This window comes from Squalius cephalus, assembly GCF_949319135.1.
Source record: "Squalius cephalus genome assembly, chromosome: 24".
Taxonomy (NCBI): domain Eukaryota; kingdom Metazoa; phylum Chordata; class Actinopteri; order Cypriniformes; family Leuciscidae; genus Squalius; species Squalius cephalus.
In genome coordinates this window covers 31,400,034-31,427,763 of record NC_137145.1, presented here as the reverse complement: position 1 = coordinate 31,427,763, position 27,730 = coordinate 31,400,034, and the positions used below count along the sequence as shown (strand labels likewise).

Sequence of the window (27,730 nt, the reverse complement as noted above, 5' to 3'; positions counted from 1 at the left end):
AGATAGAAAGTTCGTTCTACTTTTTTATTTATGCTCTAGGACCAGACCTTGGTTTATTTGTAAAAAATGTCAGATTTATAATGGATTTACTTTTATTTTTTTGACAAACAAAATTTAAAAAAGTCATTTTTTTCATTTTCCCATTCATTTTGACCCCATTTTTTTTACACACCTTTAGAACAACCAAATCAAGCCCAGTTTTTTTGTGCATGTTTAGATAGATTATTTAGGAAAAGTCAAAGAGTTTCATGCCCCTGCGATGAAGGTAACACTTTTAAAAAATGAAGGAAAAGTCCATTGGGGTCATTTTGACCCCAAACAGTGATTAAGGGATAAAATATTACCCAGAGCACTCTTCTTTAATACCTTTGCGCTTAAAGAAGATTAAAGAAAATAATCCAACGCCGTGGTACAACGAGCACACTCAGGCCCTTAAGAGAGCAGCCAGAAAAATGGAACGCAACTGGAAGAAAACAAAACTAGAGGTATTTCGCATTTCATGGAAAGAGAGCTCGATTGCATACAGAGAGGCTTTAAAAGCTGCTAGATCTGTTTATTTTTCAACCCTTTTAGAAGAAAATAAACATAATCCTAGGTATTTATTTGAAACAGTGGCTAAACTAACGAAAAAGAAAGCTTCAAACACAGAAGTTTCCAAGCAGCACAGCAGTAATGACTTTATGAACTTCTTCACTTGTAAGATTGATAATATCAGGGACAAAATTATAACTATGCAACCGTCTACTACAGTATCGCATCAGGCAGTGCATTGTAGTCTCCCTGAGGAAAAATTGGATTCATTCGTTGCTATAGGAGAGGAAGAATTTACTAAACTCGTTAAATCATCTAAATCGACAACATGTATGTTAGACCCTATACCGACTAAGCTACTGAAAGAGATGCTTCCAGAGGTCATAGATCCTCTTCTTAATATCATTAATTCGTCTTTGTCTCAGGATACGTACCAAAAAACTTTAAGCTGGCTATGATAACTGCTTTTTAACTGCTTGTTAAAAAAACGCAACTTGATCCTACAGAATTAGTCAATTACAGGCCAATCTCGAATCTACCTTTTCTGTCAAAGATACTAGAAAAGGCAGTATCTTCACAACTGTGTTCCTTTTTAGAAAGAAATGATATCTGCGAGGATTTTCAGTCCGGATTTAGACCGTACCATAGTACTGAGACCGCTCTCGTTAGAGTCACAAATGATTTGCTCTTATCATCCGATCGTGGTTGTATCTCTCTATTAGTGTTACTCGATCTTAGTGCTGCATTTGACACCATTGACCACAACATTCTTTTAAAGGAGACATATCATGCTTTTAAATCGTTCCTTTTTACATATAAATCATACATTTGTAGTTTATATAAAGCGGAACTGCAAAGTTTGGGTCTGAATTCCTCATTATTATAGCTCCACAGGCCCCTTTTCTACCCCTTTTCTGATGTGCGTCTGATAGCAACTCGTTTTGGTGCGGTCTCTTTAAATACTTCATACCCCGCCCCCTCTCCAGGATGCAGAGGTGACACTCGGTTCAACTCCACCTCGTTCGGCCATTTTTGTAGTTTGATAGCAGAGATACGATTATCTAGCGGCACAGAAACTTTTTATTCACACGTTATTAACAAAATGTCAACAACGGAAGACTTGTCCAGCCAGCCTTACATGTTCGAGCCAGAGTCGGAGCCGGAGCGAGATGAAAATGAAGACGACGAACCTGCAAGATATCAACGAAGCACCTGAAGAGAATAATTTAAACTTTTCTGTACTTCTAAACACTCCAAATATACAACAAGATGCATTTAAGGGCTAAAAAAGTGGATTTAGCATGATATGTCCCCATTAATGTTGCCAGCAGTTTAATGTTACACCTTTAATTTCTCAGTCTGTATATGAAGACTTGACCTCATTATCAGTTTAATGTTGCTTAGATGTTCAGTTCTGAATGAAGGTTTACAGAAGCTGGATCATGAGGTAGGTAGGTGTGTGTGTGTGTGTGTGTGTGTGTGTGTGTGTGTGTGTGTGTGTGTGTGTGTGTGTGTGTGTGTGTGTGTGTGGCTGGGATGCTTTAGTCAGGTCTGTTTCTGCTGCTCATCTCTGGTTTCAGTACAGCTCTCTTTCGCTACTGCCTTAATTTGATTTCCCCTCTTTTTGTTTTGTTCTCCTTTATTCTTTTGCTCTTTGGTCTATCAGATTGAAATGGCGATTGAGACGCTCCAAAAGTCTGAAGGTTTATCCAGTCAGAGAAGTTCGCTGCTCAACAGCCATGTAAGTTGCAAACATGCACAGCTTGGCTTTGCACATCTCCTAGCGTTCTGCTTAGGTACTTTACGCTTTTCTCTGTCTCTACGGGTTACTCTCTCTCTCTCTCTCTCTCTCTCTCTCTCTCTCTCTCTCTCTCTCTCTCTCTCACTCACTTTCTTTCTTAAGGTCGTTCACAGCAAGGAGATTAATGATAGCGTAAGTCCACAGCATAACGATAGCAACAGAGATATCACTGGAATCACTTTCAGAACTTTAGTTTTTTCCAGCTGATGAACGATAAAAACACTGACAGCCAATCAGAATCCATCCTGCTTTAACGAGCTTGAGCATTTAAAGCAACAGACGATGATTTTCATCTGAAATCAAACGTTATTGCGTTATAGGCTATTTCACAATCAAAATAACTCCATCTAACATCCAAGTTATATGCATTTAAGTGTCTGTTAATTGCAAATTTATGCATTTTCCTAAAACAATATATAAACTATATATTGTTAGTTTAACATAGACATAATTATGTGATTGTACATAACGTCTCAGGTTACGACTGTAACCCTAGTTCCCTGAGAAGGGAACGAGACGATGCGTCAATGACGCTTTGGGAACGCTTCTGCGTGATTGCGTCTGAAGCACTTGTATCAACTAGTCCAATGGCGAGAGTGGGCGTCACAGGCGGGTGACGTGACGACCAGGAAAGGATAAAGGACATCCGGTTTAGAACCGCGCTAGCTTCGAAAAGGGCCGAAGCAAGTCGATCACAGGGATGTAGGAAGTATGGCAAAGTGACGCATCGTCTCGTTCCCTTCTCAGGGAACTAGGGTTACAGTCGTAACCTGAGACGTTCCCTTTTCGAGGGAACTCGCGATATGTCAATGACGCTTTGGGAACGAGAATGCCCAATACGCCATACGAAACAGAACCTGTCTGTGTGAATACTGCACAACTAAGACAAGAGCATTTGAGAACCTGGGGAAGCGCCCAGGTCGAAGTTGCAAAACCTTACGAATGTGAGCGGAGAGGACCAGGCTGCCGCATACCACATCCTACAGAGATATAAACATATATAATAAGGCTTCTAAGCCGCCATACTCCTGTCCTGGTCTAAAAGCACCACGGAAGAAACAAACAAAGGTCCCCCCCCTCAGGGAAATACCACCAAAAGGGACATGACTGGCACTAAGGCCGCCACGTACACCTTCAGTGTGGAAGGGGATAACCCTGCGGGAACTGAACCAGCAGTAACTCCAGCACTGTACCAATCGGGCAGTAAACTGGGCCCCACTGTCCGAAACCCGCAATATGAAGTGAAAACCCATCACTTAATACATAAAGTTTCCTCGTGGAGGGAGCTCTGGAGTGAAGTATGGTCTCCACAACCTCAGTTGAGAGACCAAAGTCAATGAGTTGGGCCCCCTCAGAGGCCAAACCCATGGGATCCAAATCTCTGGGCTGGGTGAAAGATCACCCAATCCACTTGAGACTGAAGGTCCCTCCTGACTGGAATCTCCAAGGGAGAGCCGTCGAGGAGAGACACCGGGTCCGAGAACCAGTAGGCACGGCCAGTACAGTTCTACTAGTAGTATAATTATCCATCCCGGCAGACATTCTCCAGAACTCCTGGGAGCAGAGTAATCGGGGAAAGATGTACAGACGTAGCCTCGGCCATGTCCGTACCACAACGTCCAGCCCCAAGGGAGCTAGGTGTGTGAGGGAGAACCAAAGTGGACCGTGCGTCGTATCCTGAGACGCGAAGAGATCCACTTGTGCCTGACTATAAACCCCCCAAATGTGCTCCACCACCTCGGTGTGGAGCCTCCATTCCCCGGGCCTCAGCCCCTGCCTCAACAGGATATCTGCTCCACCATATTTATGTAAGAGACCACCGATGTGTTGTCTGTACGGACAAGCACATGAAGGTCCTTCAGGTCTGGGAGGAATGTCTCAACGCATTGAAGACTGCCATCATGGCAATTTATGTGCCAAAAAAGATGACTCCTCCACAGGCCCTGGGATGAGCGGCCTCCCATTACCGCTCCCCAGCTGGTGAGGTAAACATCTGTCGAGATAGCAACTCGATGGCAACGAGCTCCCAACACCGGAAACTGGGAAATGAACCAGTATTTTCTCCATATAACCAAGGCGCGGAGACACCGCTGCGTGATCTTGATCGTACGACGTGGGTTTCCCCTCGGGGAGAACCCTCTGGTTCTGAGCCACCACTGCAAGGATCTCATGTACAGTAGGCCAAAGGGAATCACAATGAACCTGCTGCCATGAGGCCCAACAGTTTCTCGAACTGTTTCACAGTGCGTGATTGCTCATGTGGGATAGGAACCAGTATTTCCTCCATATAACCAAGGCACAGAGAAACCACCGCGTGATCTTGATCGTACAAAGTGGGTTTCCCCTCGAGGAGAACCCTCTGGCTCTGAGCCACCACTGCAAGGGTCTCATGTACAGTAGGCCAAAGGGTATCACATTGGACGCTGCTGCCATGAGGCCCAACAGTTTCTCAAACTGTTTTACAATGCGTGACTGCTCATGTAATATAGGAACCAGTATTTCATCCATATAACCAAGGCGTGGAGACACCGCCGCATGATCTTGATCGTACGAAGTGGGTTTCCCCTCGGGGAGAACCCTCTGGTTCTGAGCCACCACTGCAAGGGTCTCATGTACAGTAGGCCAAAGGGTATCACATTGGACGCTGCTGCCATGAGGCCCAACAGTTTCTCAAACTGTTTTACAGTGCGTGACTGGCCTAGCTTCAACTCTTTTGTGGCTGTGAGGATAACAGCTACATGAATGGGCAATATTGTGGCTCGCATCGTGACTGAATCCCATACCACACCAAGGAAAGTGGTTCTCTGTAATGGAGAAAGCACACTCTTCTTGGCATTGAGTCTCAACCCCGATTTCTTCATCTGAGCGAGGACGACATCTCAATGCCGAACCGCTAACTGCTCTGATTCCGCCAGAATCAGCCAGTCATCGATGTAGTTCAGAACGCATAGCCCTTGTAAAGGCAATTTTCAGAAGTTAATAACAAACAGCATCAAAGGTGTAAGAAAACTTTCAAGAGGCAAAACTGTAATAAAGAGAAAAGTTTATTCTTTGAGGATTCTTTTCACAAAAACCGCAGCCACCCAGTTTTGGAAAACAGAATACCTATAGACTAAATAGACATAGACATTTTATACAGTTTCTTGGCAACAAAACTCCTCCTTCCAGGTTTCTTGTAATATTCCAGAAAGATACCCCCTATCTTCAGCTGGTTTGGACTGGTTTCTACCCCCTGGTGCAGGTCACACCGTTCTTTGTCCCTGAGACACCCAAAGGCCTTCATTTATGACCTAAATTACCTCCTGCTTCCCTAAGGAGAGGGCCTGGTACTTCATTTATTAGTTAAATAACCCTGTATTCTTCTAACCAAACCCTTTCTCGTGCTCAGGTATTTCATTATCTTCCTGCCCATCTGTTTTATTGGCCTGCTCTTTCCTGTCCCCCCTCAGCTGCTGGAAAACCTCACAGAAACATATGATTCAAATGGAATTAACAGTTTTGGAAACAAATGAATATAAGAAATACTGAATTTTTCCACAACAAATTCCTCCTCTTTATCATTCTCTGAATCATATCATTTCGTCGTTGCTGCTGTCCGTGGTGTTGTTGCCGCATACACCATGATGTCCACCTGCTCATACCAGTCTTTAGCAGATAAGTCCAGGGCGCAGTAGTACCTGCCCTGGTCAGAACGCACTGCATTTTCCAATTCCACTCTCATTCCATACCTGTTGTTACTCAGTCTGTCTTCAGGGAACACCCTGAATCTTCTGTCGTACCCCTCTCTGATGTTAAAAGCAAAGGCTTTCACGTTGGCCCAGTTGCATGGGCTTTCACAGAAATAGAATGGTAAATACTGTTCGGCGTGTCCGTCACACCCTTGGCAGTTGGCTTCGAACGGGTTGCATTTGAAGGTTATGCTTGATCCCTCCTCGATGGAGACGGTGCTCCCCTGCAATCCTCTCACCGGTATCACTTCCTTGAAGACGCTTGCTTCTCTCCTGTCACGCTGTCTGATGGTGCTGTTCAGCACAGTTGTTTCAGTCTCGTTGGTGTGTCTCTCCACAGACCACACTGGAAAGCCCTCAGTGAAACATAAAATAATCAAACAGATAGTCACTGATATCAGAGTCAAAATGAGCGTGCTTTTGCAAAGTCCGCACATTCCTGGTATTCTGAATGGATGCCATGGCTTTGAACGATCCATCTTGTCTAGTTCTGCAACTGTGTTGTGCCAGAGAATACTTTTTACCCACTCAGAGTCTTATCAGTCTTTGTTGATGTACAGTGTGCAACCTGATGCTGCCTGCGCAATCAGAACCCTCCTCTTCTCCCAGTTTCCTCCTTGCAGCTCGTATTTCACTCCGCTCGTCGCTGCTGCTAGAATGTGGGGATCTGTTGCCAGTAAATCTTTAAGTTTTGTTAGTTCAGTGGTCAATGTCTCTGACTGTACAAATGGCTTTACTCTGCACACTGGTCTCACCACTTTCTCTGAGTGACCTTGCACCTGCTTGTCTTTAGGGCTTATTGTTGAGCTTGCTGCTGTCTTTGGGGCTCCTCCTCTTGTTGCTCCTCCGATATGGGTGGAACTTTCCTGCAGTGATTGGCATGCACCCACATAGCTCGCTCGCCGACCTTCACCGCCGTATGCGTGATCAGCAAGACTTGGAACGGTCCTAGCCACCGTTTCGCCCTCCAGCTCTTTCTCCTGAGGTCTCGAATCACCACGTAATCACCCGGTCTGATTTTGTGCAGGAACGTCTCAGCTACTTTGCTCCTAGAGAGAGCTGCCTTCACCTGCACAGAAATGTGAGATAACAAACGTGACATCTCTTTGCAGTAATTCAACATTTCATTCTCACACACATCTGTCGATGGAAGCCTCCTTTTTTCCCCTGTTATACCCATGAATGGTGGTCTACCAAAGAGAATTTCAAATGGGCTCAAATTTGTTTTTACTCTCTTTCTCATTCTCATGTACATTAACACAGTGGGAAGTGCATTCACCCACGAAAGTCCTGTTTCTTCACAGCATTTTGCCAATTTGTTCTTTACCGTCTGGTTTTCACGCTCAACAGCGCCCCCGCTGGCAACGTGGTAGGCACAGTGTGTTCTCATATCAATACCTAAGAACTTGCCCACCTGTTTGATTGCCTCATTGACAAAATGTCTTCCGTTATCGGAGCTGATCTTTCTTGGGACGCCCCAACGGGGGACAATCTCGGTCAACAGTGCCTTTGCAACTGCTGCCGCATCTTGTTTTGAGGTGGGAAACGCCTCAACCCATTTTGAAAACATATCCACCAGTACCAAACAATATTTCTTTTTTCCGCACGGGGTTAGTTCAATGAAATCAATCATTAAATATTCAAATGGCCCGTCTGGGGCTGGCTGACTTGCCAGTGGTGTTTTAATGCCCCGTGCAATGTTATATGTGGTGCAAATCACACATCTTTTGCAAAAATTCTCAGCATATATTGTGAAACCTTTGGTAAACCACAATTCTTTCATTTGCATAATCATCCCCATTTTTGATGCATGGTCCAACCCATGTAACAATTTAGCGTAATGTGGGAAAAAATGGCTGGGCAGACATGGCTTTCCATCAACAGATGTCCATACACCATCAACAAGGCTGCAGCCTGCCGTCTTCCATTTGTTTTTCTCAGCTCCTGTGGAAAAAGACTGCATGCTCTGTAAACAAGGAGAAATGTCATTGTTAAGGTTATTGTCAACTTGTACGCAGGTGGCGCCACTGCTATCAGCTTCAGTCTGTTTTGCTGCCGCTGCCTTCGCAGCCATATCAGCTCTGGCGTTGCCTGTTGATACGAAACTTTTATCATTAGTATGCGCTGCGCATTTACAAATTGCAATCTTGTCTGGCAGCATAATGGCCTCCAAAAGGTCAGATACTAACGTAGCGTTCAGTATTGGTCGTCCGTCTGACTTCAAAAATTTTCTGTGCTTCCACAGAGCACCAAAGTCATGCGTGACCCCAAAAGCATAACGCGAGTCTGTGTAAATCGTTACACACTTGTCAGTCATCAGTTTACATGCTTCAGTCAAAGCGACTAATTCAGCTGCCTGTGCAGAGTAATGACATGGTAATTTGCCAGATTTTACAGTTTCAAATTCAGTCGTCACGGCATAGCCCACGTTATTCTGTCCTGTTTGTGGATCTTTCGACGCAGATCCATCCACAAACAGGATATTGTCACAATTATCAAGCGGAACGTCCATCAAATCTGGACGCGGTGTGCACACCTGTTCTAGTACTGACAGACAACAGTGATGTTCTTCGCCATCCTGCTGTGTGGGTAAAAGGGTCGCCGCGTTCAGCGTTGTACATCTTTTGACTGTTATATTTGGCATATCTAACAGAATCGTATGATATCTCAACCAACGAGCTGTAGACAAATGTGATGTTCTCTGCTCCTGCAAAATCATGGACACCGAATGTGGGACTTCTAAAGTCAGATCAGCATAGCCTACAAACTCTCTTGAGGCCATGACAGCCAATTCTGCCCTCAGACAGTGTGGCAGTCCTGCGGCTACAGGGTCGAGTTTTGTTGAAAAATAGGCTACGGGTCTCAATCGGTCACCATGTGTCTGCAGGAGGACAGAAGTCATATAACCATTCTTTTCATCAACCATCTGCGTGAACGGACGATCCACAATCGGAAGGCCTAACGATGGAGCCATACACAACTGTACTTTCATGTTATCAAATGCTGCTTCAGCTTCACTTGTCCAAACAAGTTTGTCACATGACCTCAGCCCTTTCCCTGTTGTAAGGGCTCGTAAAGGCTGTTCTAAAATGGCATAATTGGGAATGAATGTACGGCAGTAAGCACACATTCCCAAAAATAACAACAACTGTTTTTTTGTTACTGGCTTTGGCACTTCTTTTATGCCCTGCACCCTCTTTTGTGACAATGTTTTGCTGTTTTGTTTGATAACATGGCCCAGAAAAGTCACTTCCTGTTTCACAAACTGCAGCTTCGAAAGGCTGACCTTGTGCCCCTCCCTTTCAAGATGCTTCAGGAGAGTCACAGTGTCAGCCCTGCATACAGACTCACTTTCTGAACAGATCAAAAGGTCATCAACATAAGAAAGCAATGCGGTTCCTTCTGTCAAAGTCAGATTCTCAATACTTCTCCTCAGTGCCTCGTTGAATAAAGTCGGGCTTTCGCAAAACCCCTGGCATAATCTCGTAAACGTATAACCCCTACCATCGAAATCAAACGCAAACCAAAACTGGCTTTTTTCATCGACCGGAACGCTAAAAAAAGCATTAGCCAAGTCCACCACAGAAAAATACTTTGCATTTTGCGGAATTTGGGTTAGGATCGTATATGGATTGGGCACTCTTGGTGCGCGTGCAACGACAGATGAATTCACCGCCTGGAGGTCCTGAACAAAGCGCCATTCAATAGGCTGATTACGATCTCGTATCTTTTTTACAGGGAAAATTGGAGTTCTGACAGGTGAATCATCACAAGGCCTAATTACGCCCTCTTTCAATAAAGCATCAAACACCGGTTTTATACCCTCTATTGCTTCACGTTTCAGGGGATATTGTGCCTTACATGGCCTGAAATCAGATTTTGGTGTGATTACAACTGGCTCACATCCTTTTATCAGCCCTACATCATATTTGTTTTTTTTATCAATTATATATCAATTTCTGAGGCAGAAATATCCCCCTCTCCCTGTGCTGTCACATTTTTCCCAATAGCAGTCACATTTCTCAGGACCCCAACCTCAAAGTCACAGTTTGATTTAAATGCCCCCACACTCTGACTCTCTGCTATGTGTGAATCAACTCTCACCCAGTCTGTGGCTGATAAGCATTCTTTCACAAAAAGGCCCACATCTCTCCACTGCTGGCTTATGGCCTTGGAGACAGATAAGTGGCATGAAGTGTTCTCTGTCATAAGATAACAACCTTTCTGACTCTCATTCAACACGGCAGACAGTGCACACACATTCTCTGTCCAGAAAATCTGGTCAAATTTCACACTTTCATTCTCCACAGAATTAAACCACATCTTTTCAAAGTCTGAATCTCGCTCTGTTACGACATGTGATGTACAATGCATTTTATCATTTGTCATAAACTCTGTGTTGACTGGGTTTGTTCGATCTTTTGCCAATTTCAAAATTTTCTCTGCCCAATCAACATCTGTCACCTGCCATTCATAAGCCCACTTCGGCTCAAATTTAGAACAAGTAATTTGTGGCGTTTCCTCGATGCTAATTCCATTGGAATCAGCACAGAGGGACAAATTTAATTTACACATTAAATCACGAGCCATCAGAGGTGCGGGGCAGCCGGGAGACCACACAAATTCATGTTTGAAAAAGCGTCCGCCCTCTGTCTCGCATTCTAACGGCTCTGTTAACCGGTCAGAGATCAAATGGCCCGAGGCCGAAGTGCTCTCATACACTTTCCCGGTTAAGTTCGGAACACATGGTAAATCACATGGTCGCAACGTGGACAAACTTGCACCAGAATCGACTAGAAAGTCAATAACTACCCCTTTGACTAGTAATGGATAAATAGGCATTTCAGAAAACCCTGTGCTTTTGCATAATTTCAAACGCTCATCACACACAACACTGCTTAAATCATCAGTCATAGCTTTGCTCAAAACTTCGTCAGACACACATAAAGACTTGCAAGCAGTTTTTTCATTGCAGGTAGCAGAAAGTAAATCAGTGTATGTGTTTGTGTGTGCATTGTGTGTGTGTGTGTGTGTGTGTGTGTGTTAGTAAAAATATTTTCACTTCCCTTTGCTGTAACCAGAGACTGGCTTCCCAAAGCTGGACCCTCTTTGTCCCGCTCTCTCACCCCGTCGGTTCAATCAGACTTCGTGTTCGGGCACGCGCCGCTCCAGTGTCCGTCCTTCTTGCACAGTCTGCATCTTGTGCAGTCTCGGATCGCATGTTCATTTGTCGAGCAAAGATAGCAGTTCCATTTTCCTCCAGCAGCTCTTCCTTTCTGCCCCTTTCGATTAGCAGGGTTTGACTGGGGAAACGCAGGCTTGTTATGTTGTTGCTGTGGTTGCACAACCACCATTGTGAGGGGCTTTTCCTTTTCTTTCTTTTCCTCAGCGTCCTCTTCAACGTGAATAGCGTGTCGCAGCGTTGCACTCAAACGACCGTCTTTCCACTCGACGTAGCTGGACTTTGTCCCTCTTCGGGTTTCGGGTTTCATTCCTTGCAGGAAATAGCCCATCAAATGTTTCTCCCAAGTACCTGCTGTCGTTCCCCTGTCTGCTGGCTCAGTCAAGCCGCTGTACTTTGCAAATGTCTCAAAAAGTCTGAAGTAATAATTGCTTACCGACTCATCTTTTTCCTGGACACAGCACGTGATTTTTTCAGTGTCCACACGTAGAGGAAAAGCTGCGCCGATGAAATTGGAGAAATTTTCCACTTCTTTCCTGTAAGGCTCGTTGCTGTCGTGGTCCCAGTCTGCATGCACTCTTCTGATATCTGTTTTCGCCAGCTTGCCGGCCACTTTGCCCCAGTTCGCAGCGCCCATTGTCACAGTTAGCAATCGTTTCAGTTCTTGTGTGGTTGGGCTGAATTCTCTGCATACTGCAAGCAGTTCGCTGGCGAAACGCTCACCCGCGTCTTGCAGATGTGCCATAGCGTCCTTCATGTCCATCATCGTCCATGCTCTGAAAATCAGTATCGGTCCGTTTGTGCCCACAACTTCAACCATCGGAGCTGTTACCTTTGCCGCTGTAAAACTGACCTTTTCTTGCTTGACTTGTGATCTCGTTATTACTTTCTGCTGGCTTGGTCCCGGTCTTTCGTCATTCGGAGTGTCCGGAACTGTATCAGACGCTTCCTCGTCTTCTTCGCTGCTTGTCGCGGCCCGTGCTGAGGAGTCTGCCTCCCCCTGCTGTATCGGCGACGTTGGTAACTGTGCATGAAACTCTGCTGCCAGTCTCTGTGCCACTCGCTCCGCGGCCTCTGCCCCCGCTTGCGCTGCTCTTGCATCTGCCTCTGCCTGCGGTGCTCTTTGGGCTGCCAATGTCAATTCAATTTGTGCTTGTGCTTCTGCGAGTCGTGCTTCATTGGCTGCCATTCGCTGTTCCATTTGTTGTCTGTCCCGCTCCAGTTCTTGTGCGGTTCTCAGGGGTGGTGGAGAGCGGTCCAGATCGAGGTCCAGTTTGAGAGCCGATATCTCTGCTACGGGATATTGATTTGTGTTGTAGGCAGGCGGCGGAGCCGTTGCCGTCTCGGTCACATGTGAAAAAACACATACATTCGGTTCATTAGTAGCTTTCTGTTCCAAAGGAACTGTTTTCACACATACAACATCCTTCACATTTTTCTTACTATCACCCAATAACTCCTTTTGTATCTGCTTTCGTTCTCGTCTGTCTGCCTCTTCCACCCAACACATTATTGTATGTTCGCATTCTTTGCACACATGTTTAACACACACACAGCAACCATTCTGTTTTTCCTCGTTCTTTTCTATTGATTCTTTTACGACATTAAGTCTTATCTTACTCAAGGTTCCCGCCTCTGGGAAGTCATGATATTTGATCAGTTTCTGTATGTCAACCATACATTTACCTCCATAATTATTTCTCATCTGACAGAAAATAGGAGTGTAAAAATGGTCTAATTTACTGTTAGATGACCCCATTTTTGGCTGAATCCCCTTTCTGGATTTAACTGTTTCGACACGTGTCTTACTGATCTGTCAAACGTCTTCAACAGATCTGATTTTCTTTCACCCCAAAATCGGCCGGGTTTTAGCAAATATGCTGTGCTTCCTGTAATTATGTTTTACTCAAAATCTTCCCATGAGCGCTTTCTTAGCGCTCGATTAGTTCTGATTTACCTAATTAATCTGGCGTGGCTCTTCCGTCCACTTTTACAAGACCTCAGGTTATAGAGATTTTGAGCAAAACTAATTAATCAGCAACTGTGATTATCTGAATCACCAGTGGCACTCTTGTCCACCACCGAGCTAGGTTTGTCAGAAACCGGTCTGAATCTGTCAGATCAATTTCTCCCTAAAAAAACTTCCTCAGCTCGTACCAAAAGCAAATTCAGCCAATATGGTTCACGTTCACTCACAATTATCAAATTACACTTAACATCAATAAAACAATTTTGCCGTTTCTTACCCAGAGATGCTTTCTCTTTTCTGTAATTGCCACGGATTCTTTCTGATTCCTGGTGGGAGTTCTTCCACTGGCCCTGAATGCAGGTATTGGCTCTCTCTCCATTAATCTGTTGAGTTTCTATCTCAAACCGTCGAGGTATGAGACGGCCGCCTGATGCCGCCGGGTTTGCACTTCCGTCAAAATCCGTTCTTCAGGACCAGGAGAAGAAGATCCGCACAGGACCCCACGATTCTGACACCAAGTTGTAAAGGCAATTTTCAGAAGTTAATAACAAACAGCATCAAAGGTGTAAGAAAACTTTCAAGAGGCAAAACTGTAATAAAGAGAAAAGTTTATTCTTTGAGGATTCTTTTCACAAAAACCGCAGCCACCCAGTTTTGGAAAACAGACTACCTATAGACTAAATAGACATAGACATTTTATACAGTTTCTTGGCAACAAAACTCCTCCTTCCAGGTTTCTTGTAATATTCCAGAAAGATACCCCCTATCTTCAGCTGGTTTGGACTGGTTTCTACCCCCTGGTGCAGGTCACACTGTTCTTTGTCCCTGAGACACCCAAAGGCCTTCATTTATGACCTAAATTACCTCCTGCTTCCCTAAGGAGAGGGCCTGGTACTTCATTTATTAGTTAAATAACCCTGTATTCTTCTAACCAAACCCTTTCTCGTGCTCAGGTATTTCATTATCTTCCTGCCCATCTGTTTTATTGGCCTGCTCTTTCCTGTCCCCCCTCAGCTGCTGGAAAACCTCACAGAAACATATGATTCAAATGGAATTAACAGTTTTGGAAACAAATGAATATAAGAAATACTGAATTTTTCCACAACACCCTGCAGCCTGACGGGGCCAGAGCTGCATCTACGCACTTTGTGAACGTGCGGGGTGATAGAGCTAGACCGAATGGAAGCACCCGATAATGGTATTCTTTGCCCCCAAAAGAAAACCACAGGAAGCTCCTTTGTAGAGGGAGGATGGAAGTAAGCGCCTTTTAAATCTATCGTGACAAACCAGTCCTCGGATCTGATTTGAGTCACGATCTGTTTGAGTGTGAGCATCTTGAACTTGAGTTTCATGACTGCACGATACAACAGACGGAGATCTAAAATGGGACGCAACCCCCCATCCTTTTTCGGAACAATAAAGTAGCGCTGTAAAACCAGGATTCTCTGTCGGGCGAGTACACCTGCTCTATAGCTCCCTTCGCTAATAGAGACTCTACTTCTTGCTCCATTACCAGAGCCTGCTCGGGATGTACTAAAACGAGTAGCACCCCGTTGTAACAAGGTGGAGGAGAACGAAACTGGATTCTGTAACCTCTCTCACTGGATTCTGTAACCTCTCTATTATCTGCAGGACCCATGGAGATATATTCGGCAGATTCTTCCACTCTGTCAGAAAATCTACTAAGGGTACCAGTCTCTCGAGACTGGCCTTTGATGTTATTGTAACAGCCACTTCGGTGACCTGAAGCATCCTGGCAGGAAACAACCGAACTGACTGTTTTTGAACCCCCCTAAGAGGGTGCGAGTTTGACACGGTGTCGTGGTGACACTGAGCCATGTGCTTGCTGGAGACCGCTGCGCCCCGAGACCAAGGGCGCGGGGTTGGCAGAACGGCCTCCTGAGGGCACCGAGGTGGGGCGGGCACCGTATACTGAGGTGAACACTGCTCCACCCCGGTCGGGGTTGCCCCCAGAGGTCTGACACCAGTGGCATCAGGACCTTGACCGAAGCCTTTTTCACAGAAAAACAGTCCTCAGATCCATTTTCTGCTTTAAAGGCTTCTGTTGAGAATGCCATTCTGGTCCCCAATCTTTCTGAGGGGGAGCACAGGAAATGACACTCTGCCTATACAAGGAGTTTGTTAATGGCTAGTGCTGCTCCGCCCAACAGCTCCATTTATGAAGTTATAAACTCCAAACTCATTGTACACAGGAGATTGAGATGGTTTTTAGAATCTTCAATTCCCTTAACTCGATGCTCAGCACATCATTATACCATTTAATTCCTCCAAATAAAATGTAGTAAAAAATCATCCAGACAAGTTACACAGTCTGGATGAAATGCTGAACTTATACATGAATCTAACTAATGAAAGTCAGATAAGCAAATTTAAATGCAGCCCACTTATTTAATTCCTCAGAATCAAACAGCAAAAGATTAACCAGACAAGTTAATATAGTCTGTGGCTGAATATATATATATTTATATATAAGCTTATATATAAAAATAGTTTCAACATACAATAAAAAAATCCTAAATTCGTAGCTTGCAATACACTATGTATCTCTTTAGTCAATGCATTGCATTTGTATAACCACTGGATTTTTATTGCAGTCTTTAAATAAACAGTAGCATGGGGAAACTCTTGATAGTGAACACACGTCGTTAATGTTCATGAATGAACGTAGCCAGTCCACTATTATTGATATTGCAGACCCCGTAATCTACGCGCTGTCTCAGCACATGCGAGATCCGAGATCGAGTAACAGAGCCAAATAATCTTCATTGACTTTCTTCCCTCGAGAAGAAAGCCATCGGGAGCAGAGCTAAACTTTTGATAGTGCAAAAGATACACGTCGGGAATTTATGAATGAACACTGTCAGTCCCTTTATTTTACTAGAGCTGACCGTGCATGCTCCACTCCCAAACAAACAACACATGAATCGCGTGTGTCCACACTCGTAATGAAGCGAGGGCAGGGAGGAACACACAATCCAAAGCTGTTTGCTCCCCATACTCCTGTCTAGATATATATAATATGCTTGTGGTTGTGGACATGCATTGATGCTCAGCACTCTACCTCCTCAGAGATAGACTGCTGAAACACCGGGCTCTCTAACCAGGATGGAAGAATCCGCGCGGGCTTCCGATCGCAGAGAGAGAGCGCTGGATCCCCCGGATAAAAGCAGAGAAAAGGCGGAGCCCGTCTCTAACCTCTCCGCGAGATCCATTTGCGAACCCACAATACCAACTTCCGTGCTGCCTCGGCAACACTGGGTCGGTACTTGCGAGGAACGCGAGCCTGAACACCCTCCTCAAAGAGTGACAAGCGGGAACAGAGCGAGTACGATAGTACTAGTACGATAGTCACCCGCCCGTGACGCCCACTCTCGCCATTGGACTAGTTGATACAAGTGCTTCAGACGCAATCACGCAGAAGCGTTCCCAAAGCGTCATTGACGCATCGCGAGTTCCCTCGAAAGGGAACTGAAAAGGAGAGTGATAGTGTCACCTTTAATTGTTCATTATGGCTTTTTTTTTGTTGTTGAAAACTGCTTATGCATTATAAAATTAAATGTATAGAATTGAGTGTGCAAACATTTGTATTTGACAACTGTAATTTAGATTTAAAATATTGAAAAGGGGGGGCGCTAGAGGGACCTCGCCGATGATGGCCGCATAATCTGTTAGCTCCGAGCCAGTTCCCTTTTTTTCTAAGTTATCTTTCAGCTAATTCGACGCAAACTTGAAGTCTATCGCTCTTACATTAAGCATCAATGTCCGAGATTAAAGAATCACGAGATTTTCCGCTCTTCGCGCCCTCTCGGCCTTCCAGAGCTGCAAAGAAAAAACAGGCTGAGGCGGAGGAGGCCTCGTCAGATCAATCTGACGCCATGCTGACAGAAATTCGCTCGTTGGGAGCCAGCCTGGGCAATATCGATGGCAGACTGAGTGCAATCGACAGCCGCTTGGACAATATTTCTACATCAGTTGTCGCAATACAGGAATCCCTCTCTAATTTAACCGGCAGAGTGGCGTCGAACGAGTCACGACTAACCGAGGCAGAAGCAAGAATTTCCGCCGCTGAAGATGGCATGCTAACGCAGGAAAGAAGAATCACGTCTCGGGACAAAGAACTATCATTACTTCGAGCCAAAATAGACGACTTGGAGAACCGAGGCAGGCGGAAAAATCTGAGGATAGTCGGCCTCCCTGAGAAAGCCGAAGGATCTGACCCTATCGCGCAATATCTAACAAGGATGTTGCCGAAATGGCTGGACCTTACTCCTGAAACACGCTTTGAGATTGAAAGAGCTCACAGGTCTCTTGGCCCGGTGCCGGGAGCAAACCATGCTCCACGAAGTGTTTTGGTGCGTTTCTTACGTTATGTGGACAAGGAGTTGATACTGCAAGCAGCGCGGAAAAAACGGAACATCAGCCATGAAGGGATTCATTTGCGATTTTTCCAAGACGTATCCGCCGAGGTGCTAAAGAAACGCCGGGAGTTCGACGATGTCAGAAAAAAACTGTCTGCTTGTGACATGTTCAGAGGCTTTGCCTATCCTGCCAAACTTCGCTGCCTCCACGGAACTCGGATACATCTGTTTTCCTCCCCAGCCGAAGTCATGGAGTTTATGAAAACATTGGAAGATAAGTAATGCCAGAAGGGTATAATAGAGACAAGTATATCAAACTGAAAGTTGTTGGTTCTTTTATAGACTTTGTTTATGGTGTTGACTTTTAACAATAATCTGAGGACAATTTATTTGAAAAATGGATACGTGGCCAGGATATAGATAATTTTATTATCTTTTTATTTTTTCTTCTCTCTTTCCTTCTTTTTGTTTTTTTATATTATAATCGTTGTGAAAGAAAAGAGATATATTATTTTATTTTATTTATATTTTTTTATTTTTTTTGTGGAACGATCGCTGGTCAAACGTCGAATCCTCAGATATTGGGTTTATGAGAAGGGAACTGGTCTGTAGCACTTGCGCGCCCCCTATGGGTATAACTCTGTATTACTACTTGGTATGGGCTGTTACTATCTTATGCTCGGTACCGGTCGGGTACAGTAACCTAAGTTTTGTCTCTCGGGGTGTGCCTCGTCGTTTGGGGACGAGGCCGGAGGGCAGGGGGAGGGGGTTTTGGGTTCAATATGTTATGTTTCGTGTTCCAAAATACAAAAATCTTTCTCGTCGGTTTTATATATGTCTTAGGTTTGATGCAGTCTTGAACTTACAGCTTTTTTTGTTTTTACTTTTCTCTGTTTCATGACTACGTACAATACGACCAAGGTTATTACATGGAACGTTAAAGGGCTGGGACATGTGATTAAGAGGAAAAAAATACTAACCTATCTGAAAAAACAAAGAACCACTATTGCTATGCTACAAGAGACTCATTTATCTGACTCAGAACACTTAAAATTAAAACGGGATTGGGTTGGACAGGTATTCTTCTCATCGTGTAAAGCAAACACCAGGAAGAGAGGTACAATTATTTTAATCAGTAGGCATTTCCCTTTAATTCTAGAACATCAGATTAACGACCCAGATGGAAGATATGTGTTAATTACAGGCACAGTATATGGGCAACCTATCACTATACTTAATGTTTACGCTCCAAACGAGGATTCCCCTGAATTTATATCTAAAGTTATACTTTTGTTTAATCAGTACCGCAAGGGCTTGGGACTGTGTGCTGGTGACTTTAACTGCGTCATGGATCAAAAAATGGATAAATCCTCTTCAGAAACACTCACCCACCCTAGAGCATCCCTAGTCCTCAAGGAACTTTGTAACGAGTCTGGAATCTCTGATGTTTGGAGAGAATTTAATGGGGGAAGTAAAGAATACACCTTTTACTCTAATCCTCATGGCTCGTATTCTAGATTAGATTACATTTTGATCCCCATTCAATATCTTCATGCAGTATCTGCATGCCAGATCGGCTCAATTGTTTTGTCCGATCATGCTCCAGTCTACATAGACATGACGCTAAACGTACACAGGTCCACAAGGGTCTGGAGATTTAATTCTTCCATGTTGAATGATCTATTGTTTTGTGATTCAATTAGGGAAGGGCTAAAAAATTATTGGACAGATAATGAAAATTCGCCAGTATCATCGGCAACTATTTGGGATGCTGCTAAAGCTACAATTAGAGGCCATATCATATCTTATACCTCTGCATACAAACGAATTTGGTCTAGAAAAAGGCAGGAGTTAGAAAAGGAAGTAAAGAGACTGGAATGTTTACATAGTACAGCCCCTACTCAAGCAAACTGGGCTCAACTATGTCGAGCCAGAGCGGAACTTAATCTGGACCACACAAACCACATTAAAAAACTTATTTTTTTTTCAAAACAAACGTACCATGAATACGCAAATAAACCTAATAGATTATTGGCCCATCTAATTAAAAAAACACAGAATGAGAGAACAATTAAATCAATGAAGACTCCAGATGCGTCAATTACATATGATGCCGCCTCAATTAACAAATTATTTAGAAACTTTTACGAAACATTATATAAATCACAAGTTACTGCGGGGCAATCTGACATTACTGAATTCTTAGATAGAATTCCTCTTTCAACTATTTCTGATAAAGATAGGACATTTTTAGATTCACCTTTGTCACCAGAAGAAGTTCTTAGCGCAATCCATTCTATGCCGTCAAATAAATCTCCAGGCCCGGACGGGTTCCCTTGTGAATTTTATAAAAAATTCTGGCCAGAACTTTCTCCTATTTTAATACCCGCCCTCCAAAATGCATTAGATCGCGGAGTAGCTCCTGAGTCATGGAAAACAGCATCTATTTGTTTAATCCCTAAAAAAGACAAAGATCTTCAAGACTGTGCCTCTTACAGACCAATAAGTCTCCTGAATACCGATTACAAAATACTTGCCAAAATACTTGCTCGCAGACTTGAAACTGTGTTACCACAGGTTATTAAGCCAGACCAGACAGGATTCATAAAATCACGTTTTGGCACAGACAACATTCGTCGACTTTTAAATGTTATAAATTCAATACAAGCACGTAAAACTCCATCCCTTATTATTTCCCTTGACGCAGAAAAAGCCTTCGACCGAGTCGAATGGAAGTTTCTGTTTGCCACCCTTAAGAGATTTAATCTAGGTCCCAAATTCATTGACCTGATAAAACTGCTTTATGCTAGCCCTCTAGCTACTGTGACTACAAATGGCCTAACCTCAAAACCTTTTGACATAGAAAGAGGTACAAGACAGGGGTGTCCTCTCTCACCCCTGCTCTTTGCCCTTGTAATTGAGCCACTAGCTGAATCTATAAGGCAATGCCAACATCTTTGTGGAATAACTGTAGGGGACGAAGAACATCGGATTTCTTTATATGCAGACGATGTGCTGCTGTATATTTCTGAAGCAGATAGGTCAATCCCAGCGATATTAAAATGTATTTCAGATTATAGTATTTTATCCGGATATAAAATTAACCTGTCAAAATCTATGGCACTCTCTTTCCATATCCCTAATCTACTTGATCTTTCATCCCTTTCACCCTTTAAAATTACTTCTGTTGGTTTTAAATATCTTGGCATATTTATTACACCAATACTTAAGGATTTATTTAAAGAAAATTATGCCCCTCTTTTTGAAGTTATCAAAAAAGACCTTAACATTTGGAGGACACTTCCTATTTCTTTTTTGGGTAGGATTAATGTGATTAGAATGAATATTCTCCCTAAATTTTTATATTTATTTCAATCGCTTCCTTGTTACTTACCTAATACTTTTTTTAAAGATATTAATAAGCACTTTTCTAAATTTATATGGAACCATAAAATGCCAAGAATTAACCTTAATAAATTAATGAAACCAAAAGAAATGGGAGGAGTCGCTTTACCAAATTTACGCATTTACTTTTGGTCAGCACAGGTGAAACATATGGTTAGCTGGTACAGCGAAAGGACTGACTCTAAATGGTTCAATATGGAGGCAACAGCCTGTGCTCCTCTCCCAATAAAATTCTTGCCTTTTATTATAAATATTAAAAAACTTGAATGTGTTTCAACAAATTTCATCATCTCAAACACTCTTTTGACTTGGGGAGACATAAAAAAGTATTTTAAAATTCCAGCTAATATCACTTTGTTTTCGCCTATTGCTTTTAATCCTGATTTCCCTGTATCTTTACAAAATATTGGCTTTTCAGATTGGTCTAAATTAGGGATTTTAAAGTTATCGTGCCTCTTTACAGGCAGTACACTAAAATCTTTCCAAGAAATTTCCAACCAGTATAACATACCGCAATCCAATTTTTTTAAATACCTTCAGCTGCGTCATTTCATAAAATCCTTGTTTGATAAGGGTAAATTGAGATTTGAACTTGCTGCCATAGAGGAAATTGTAACGAGCAGTTTTTCCAAGGGGTTAATATCCAAAATATACAAAGCTCTATCTTACTCATGTACATCTTCTTTTGAGAGTTTAAAGAATGTGTGGGAAAAAGATTTAGGTCACGAAATTGAAGATAAAGATTGGTCTGAAATATGTAACAATTTGTACTCTAAATGTACTTCATTGGGTATTCATGAACTCAATTATAAATTCATTAACAGAGTCTATCTCACACCTTTACGTCTGAAAAAGATTTACAAAAACTCCTCTGATCTTTGTTTTAACTGTAAAAAATGCAAAGGAACATTCCTTCACTGTTTTTGGTATTGCGACAAAATCATTTCTTTTTGGAAGAAAGTACATAATTTTCTACAAAGGCTTTTTAAGTTAAAATTGTGTTTTTCTCTGGAATTTTATTTATTATATAGAGGAGTAGAGAATGCGTTGGACTTCCACACCAAACACTTGTTTCTAATTTTGGTTTATCTGGCAAAGAAATGCATACTTTTATTGTGGTCATCTCCTCAGGTACCATCTTTTAAAATGTGGTTGTCTCAAGCATGTACATTATTTCCTCTTGAGAAACTCACCTATGATATACATCAAAAGTCAGATGATTTTTGGCTGTTATGGACACCTTTTTGGTGCTACATTAATAATTTCTCTTGACTCTCTATTTTATGGCGCATATTTAGTCCCTAGCCCGATTATGTTAATTTGTTTACTTGTTTGTATATTTCCCATTATTTCTTACTGTATAAGCTGAGACTGTATTTGTATGTGCATGTGTATTAAAATAACCGACGTTTAATAAAAAAAAATAAAAAAATAAAAAAAAAAAAAAAAATATTGAAAAGGAAGGGACAAAGGAGATGGATATGCAGATGAAAAGTGAACACCGAGAACTTCTTATTAGATAAAACACGTGTGGACAGTTTCCCTTTGTGGACATTTGCAGTTGGAAAAAAGGGTAAAATATCAATATATTTTTTTGCAAATTTTAAAATAAATAAATAAATCAAAAAAATCGTAGCATCATGGCTTAAAAATCATGCTAATATCGTATAATTGAGCCTCTGGTGATTCTAGACACTAATGTTTCGTTATCGTCATCATTCTTGGTGTGAACGGCCCGTTATACTGTGCCGTTTAAAAGAGTCACATGATCGATGACACTCATTTACATTTACATTTCTTTGCATTCTTTAAATTCGATACAAAAAACAATCTTAAAAATGTTTATTTCCAGATTTTCAGTGTGGACTCAGACTTTTTAAATGGCACTGTATTTATACGGTTATGCGAGTTCTATTTTAGTGTAAAGTTCGTTTTTGTTATTTTTTTCATGAATGGACTTCTATGTTAAATATTGCAATATGTTCAGTGATTTGTTCTGAGGTTATAGGTCACGCACCAATTAAAAACACCAGGATAGATCACGTTCACGTCATTCCAAAACCTGTGACTTTCTTTCTCCCGTAGAAGCACGAGATGCAGTTTCATTAAGGAGATGTAAAGTGCGAGTTTATCTGATGTGTTTAGCGGTGTTGTTCACAGCTGCAGTGGCTGCTGGATAACTACGAGACGGCCGAGGGCGTGAGTTTGCCCCGATCCACCCTGTACAACCACTACCTGCGCCACTGTCATGAGCAGAAGCTGGACCCGGTCAACGCCACGTCCTTCGGGAAGCTCATCCGCTCCATCTTCATGGGCCTGCGGACCCGGCGCCTGGGAACCCGCTAACAGCTCCAGCTCACACATTTTCCAGAATGTGGTCGATTCAAAATCTTCCATATTTATTTATCTACTAGTGCTGGACGGCATGACCAAAAATCACGGTATTTTTCAAAATTATACAGATTTCACGGTATATGGCGGTTAGGGATGCACGATATATCGACCACATATCGATATCGGCCGATAAATGGTAATTTTTAATGTTATCTTTATCGATCCGATAAGAACATTCATCTGATATATTAAAGCCGATAAAAGTGATTATTTTTATCTCCTTCAGCTGAGACTCCTCAGATGTGACTTGTTCACCATGATGGTTTTGAATTGCTTGATATTATTGGAATCACTTGGAAAAGGAAGATATAGTTCAGTGCACAAATCTGTCATATAAGCGTAATATCATTATAATGAGAACACGACTGTAAAAGAATGCTGTGAGCTCTTGTTCGCCAGTGTTTCAGCGCGACGAGCGCGTTGTGGCGGTAAAAGCGATAACGATTATTAAAGCCTTTATGACAATCACAGTCAAGTTCTCGAGCATTCGCAGCATTTTGTGCCATTGTAAGTTGTAATATGTTTATTTTATGTTTATATATCTGATTAATCTCATATAGGATGCGTTTGGTTGAGGTAATGATGCAGTAAAGCGCTTCATTGTACCGGTGATCATCTTTATCTTTAGCGTGCGCAGCTCAAACAGCAATGCACATTAATAACTATGATTGGAACTGTTATATGCATGCCATTATAATGAGAACACTATTGTAATAAAATGAATTATCTGGGTTTAGTTGCCGTTTCAGCGCGTTGTCGTGGGAATGGCGCGTCCAGAACAGGGGTTACACGTTCTGACCAACACAGTCAAGTTCGCTTGTGCATTCACGTCATTTTGGGCAGATATAAGTCGTCATATTAAGTTTATGTAATATAAATATCTGATTAATCTCATATAGGATGCGTTTCGTTGAGTTAAATAACCCGCTAGAAAAGTCCTTCAGTTTACGAGTATTTGATCTCTTCAGCTTTAGCGCGTGCGATCAAACATCAATGCAAAACATTAAAAGCTATGATTGGGACTGTCGTATCATTAAAATTGTATGCAGCCTCCATGTTACAGCTAATGCTGTGAGATTTTATGCTTGTTTTATCTTAAACATAAAATAACCTGATCCTGTTTGATCAAGGCGTGCGACGGTTCTGACTTGTCCAATTTTCAGCATAAATGTTTCATCTTGCATCAAAATCCTGTCCATTCATTGTATGCTTTTGAAATATTGATTTGGGTTTTAATGTACCTAAAATAAAAAAAGAGTTTAATATGCAGGTTTGTGGCTCTTAAATTCTTTTTATCAATTAACCACTTGTAAACTTATGTTCAGTGTTGTTTTTTATAAATATTGGATTTGTATTAAATCTATATTCATTGAGTCGAATCGAAATCAAATTGTAACATCTGAATCGATACCCAGCCCTAATCAACACATGCTCTCTTGTTTTCTCTTCTTGAGTTTAGAGGGAACTCGAAGTATCATTATTACGGGATCCGTGTGAAACCGGACTCTCCTCTGAACCGGTTGCAGGAGGACATGCAGTACATGGCGCTGAGACAGCAGCCCGTCCAGCAGAAGCAGAGGTTAGTCTCGTCTCCGTCGAGTTTCTGCTGTTTATTTCAGTTAAAGTCCCCCTGTAGTCAATCATTGCATCCCTTAAAACTCATCTTTGATCACCAAAATTACATATTTAAAAAAAAAATTCCTTGAACAAAATGTCTGTCATGCCTTAAAATATCTTGAATGTAACTCGACACCCTTGCCTCATTTAGTATACGTGGTTCTATGAATATGCAAATGAGCCCCGCCTCCACTCACTCACTCAGCTCAAAGATCCACTGGTTGACGATCACACGTTGATCTGATTGGTTACAAGGTAGTTTGTGACGTCAGAAACACCAGCGATTTCAAAGCGTGTTTTTGAGACTAGGCTTGTTTTGAGATGAGCAAAATCTGCGCAGAATCGATCACCGGTGATCAGCACGAGATGCATGCCAGTTAGAAATGTGTCCGAGGGCGATCCGCCTTGCTCTGATGTCATGCTGACTTATGTCAAAAAACTCTCGCGACCGCAAGGCGCACGTGTCGGATTCTGCAGTCGCGCGCAGTTGCTCTCCACCGACTGCGCTGATCAAAAGCATGATGGGAAACGACTTACTGACGACACAGCTTATTGTTCATTGGTTTAAACAACCGTGATGTATTGTTCTCTTTTAAAATGTTTGATTTTAAAACTCTGATATCATGTTTTATGTGTAGTATACGTTATGTGTGAATATTCCCAAACTATCTGAAAGTGCGATCTCTATGGATTATGCAATGTAATTTTTATTAAAAAATAAATAAAAAAAACACATATGTCTGTATTAAAGAAAAAAAGATTGATAAACATGTATTTGGAATGGAATTAAATAAGTAGGCTACTTTGGGTGTCTTGTTCATTATATTTATTTTCATGTAAAAGCAACAGAACTTAAATTCCATCCAGTTTATTAGCAAAACTGTGCACGAGCGTGAATCCCGCGATATCCATCTTTGATCTCACAGGTGTCAGATCCACTGTGAGAAGAGAGATCTGTCCGGCTTGCCTGCGCTTTTTTCACTCCTCCTCTCACTGCAGCCGCCTACTCTCGCATACATTTCAGGCGAGGCAAGGCGCATCTCAAACAAGCCTACTGTCTTTGGTTCACTGCAGTTTTAAGGAGGAAATAGTCAGCAATGGTGTCGACTTATGAACTTACACATGGTTTGTCTTAAAGCACATTAAAAACACCACATAGACACATAAACTACATTAAAAGCTGGATTTACACCACAGGGGGACTTTAATACACTAAAGACCAAAAGTTTGGAATAATGCATTTATTGGATCAGAAATAAAGTAAAAACAGTGAAATATTATTACAAATGTAAAGCAGCTGTTTTCTATGTGAAGAATCCTGAAAAATAAAGTGTATCATGGTTTCCATCAAAAAATTAATCATAAATGTTTCTTGATCATCAAATCATCATATTAGAGTGATTTCTGAAGGATCATGTGACACTGAAGACTGGAGTAATGATGCTGAAAATTCAGCTTTGATCACAGGAATAAATTACACGTCACTATATATTCACATAGAGAACAGCTGATTTACATTGGAATAATATTTTTGGAATCAAACATTTGGCCGGTAGTGAAGTCAACGGCTCATTACTCATCTCTTTTGTCCCGTCTCCAGGTTCAAGCCAGTGCAGAAGATGGACAGTGTTTCGTTGGAGAGTTTCTCCAGCGGGGGGCAACACACACCCAGCGCAGCGGAGCAAACCTTCATCGCTCAGAGCCAACACCATCAGCAGTTCCTGGGTAAACCACACACACACCTCGAGCTCAAACCATGTCTTAGAGCTGATCTGGGCTGTGTTTCCCGTACACCGCCGTAACTCGCTTATTAACTATCACAGTACGCTGCATCGTTAAAGAAATCAACTAGCTAGTCATGACCGTTTCCCAAAACTATTGTCGCAAACTGGTCATTCAACCACGTTGGTTAATGATGTCACGCAGGTGCTGGAGTAATAAGTAGAGGTCGAGCGATTCACAGGTTTTGCCGATATATCGGTACCGATAGTTGATTGGTGGAACTATCGTTATCGCCAAAAATCCACACCGATAGTTTTTCCTGGATACGTCCGTTGCTGGAGCGGATGAGAAGTGTGTGCTGTCATTACACAGAGCGAGAGCGACCTCTAGAGGGCAAATAACAAACTATCACTGGATGAGTTGTTTATGTTAACAGTAACGTTAGGCTGCGGAGAGATCACACATTATACGGAGAGCGCTGACACTTCAGATGCGCATTTAAAACACAGACAGCGATACGGTATGAATACAGAACACTACAGTCCATGTTGCCATATCATTATAAAGTCATTTGTTGACTAGATGCTGCATTAGCAGAGAAAGAACAGAAGTGTGTTTGCCGTGAGGACTCCAACATTAGTACCTTGAGCGGTTAAAACAATGTGACAAAAACACACGCAAACCTGACCCATGTTTAATGTCGCAATTGTTACCATCTATTTGCATTAGTGTATATCCAGCTGGTCACTTTTCTGCATTCATTAGCCGGTGAAGTTGCGTATTTAAAGCTAGTGACGTGATTGTTTTCTTAACATTGATATGTTCATGCAGCCGACAGAGACAAACAAATCAGAAACGCATTCGATTCTATTCTTTTTTATCATTGCAATACATTTTGTTATTTTGATTAGATAATCATCAAGTGTTCTAATATAGAAGCAAATAAAGTGAGAGACTATGCATGTAATATACATTTATGTAATTTTAATGCCCTGGCCTTTA

At 42.3% G+C, this 27,730-nt stretch overlaps 1 protein-coding gene across 1 annotated transcript; it reads left to right on the top strand.

Annotated features, from left to right (window-relative positions):
* Window positions 1-259: 259 nt before the first annotated feature.
* LOC307152669 (transcription factor RFX3-like) lies at window positions 260-26,808 on the top strand (the record flags this gene model as incomplete). Its single annotated transcript, XM_079861495.1, has 5 exons — window positions 260-265; window positions 2,198-2,272; window positions 23,156-23,337; window positions 24,849-24,968; window positions 26,607-26,808. The coding sequence occupies 5 exons, from the start codon at window positions 260-262 to the stop codon at window positions 26,806-26,808; spliced, it is 585 nt and encodes a 194-aa protein (XP_079717621.1).
* Between the last annotated feature and the right edge of the window lie 922 nt (window positions 26,809-27,730).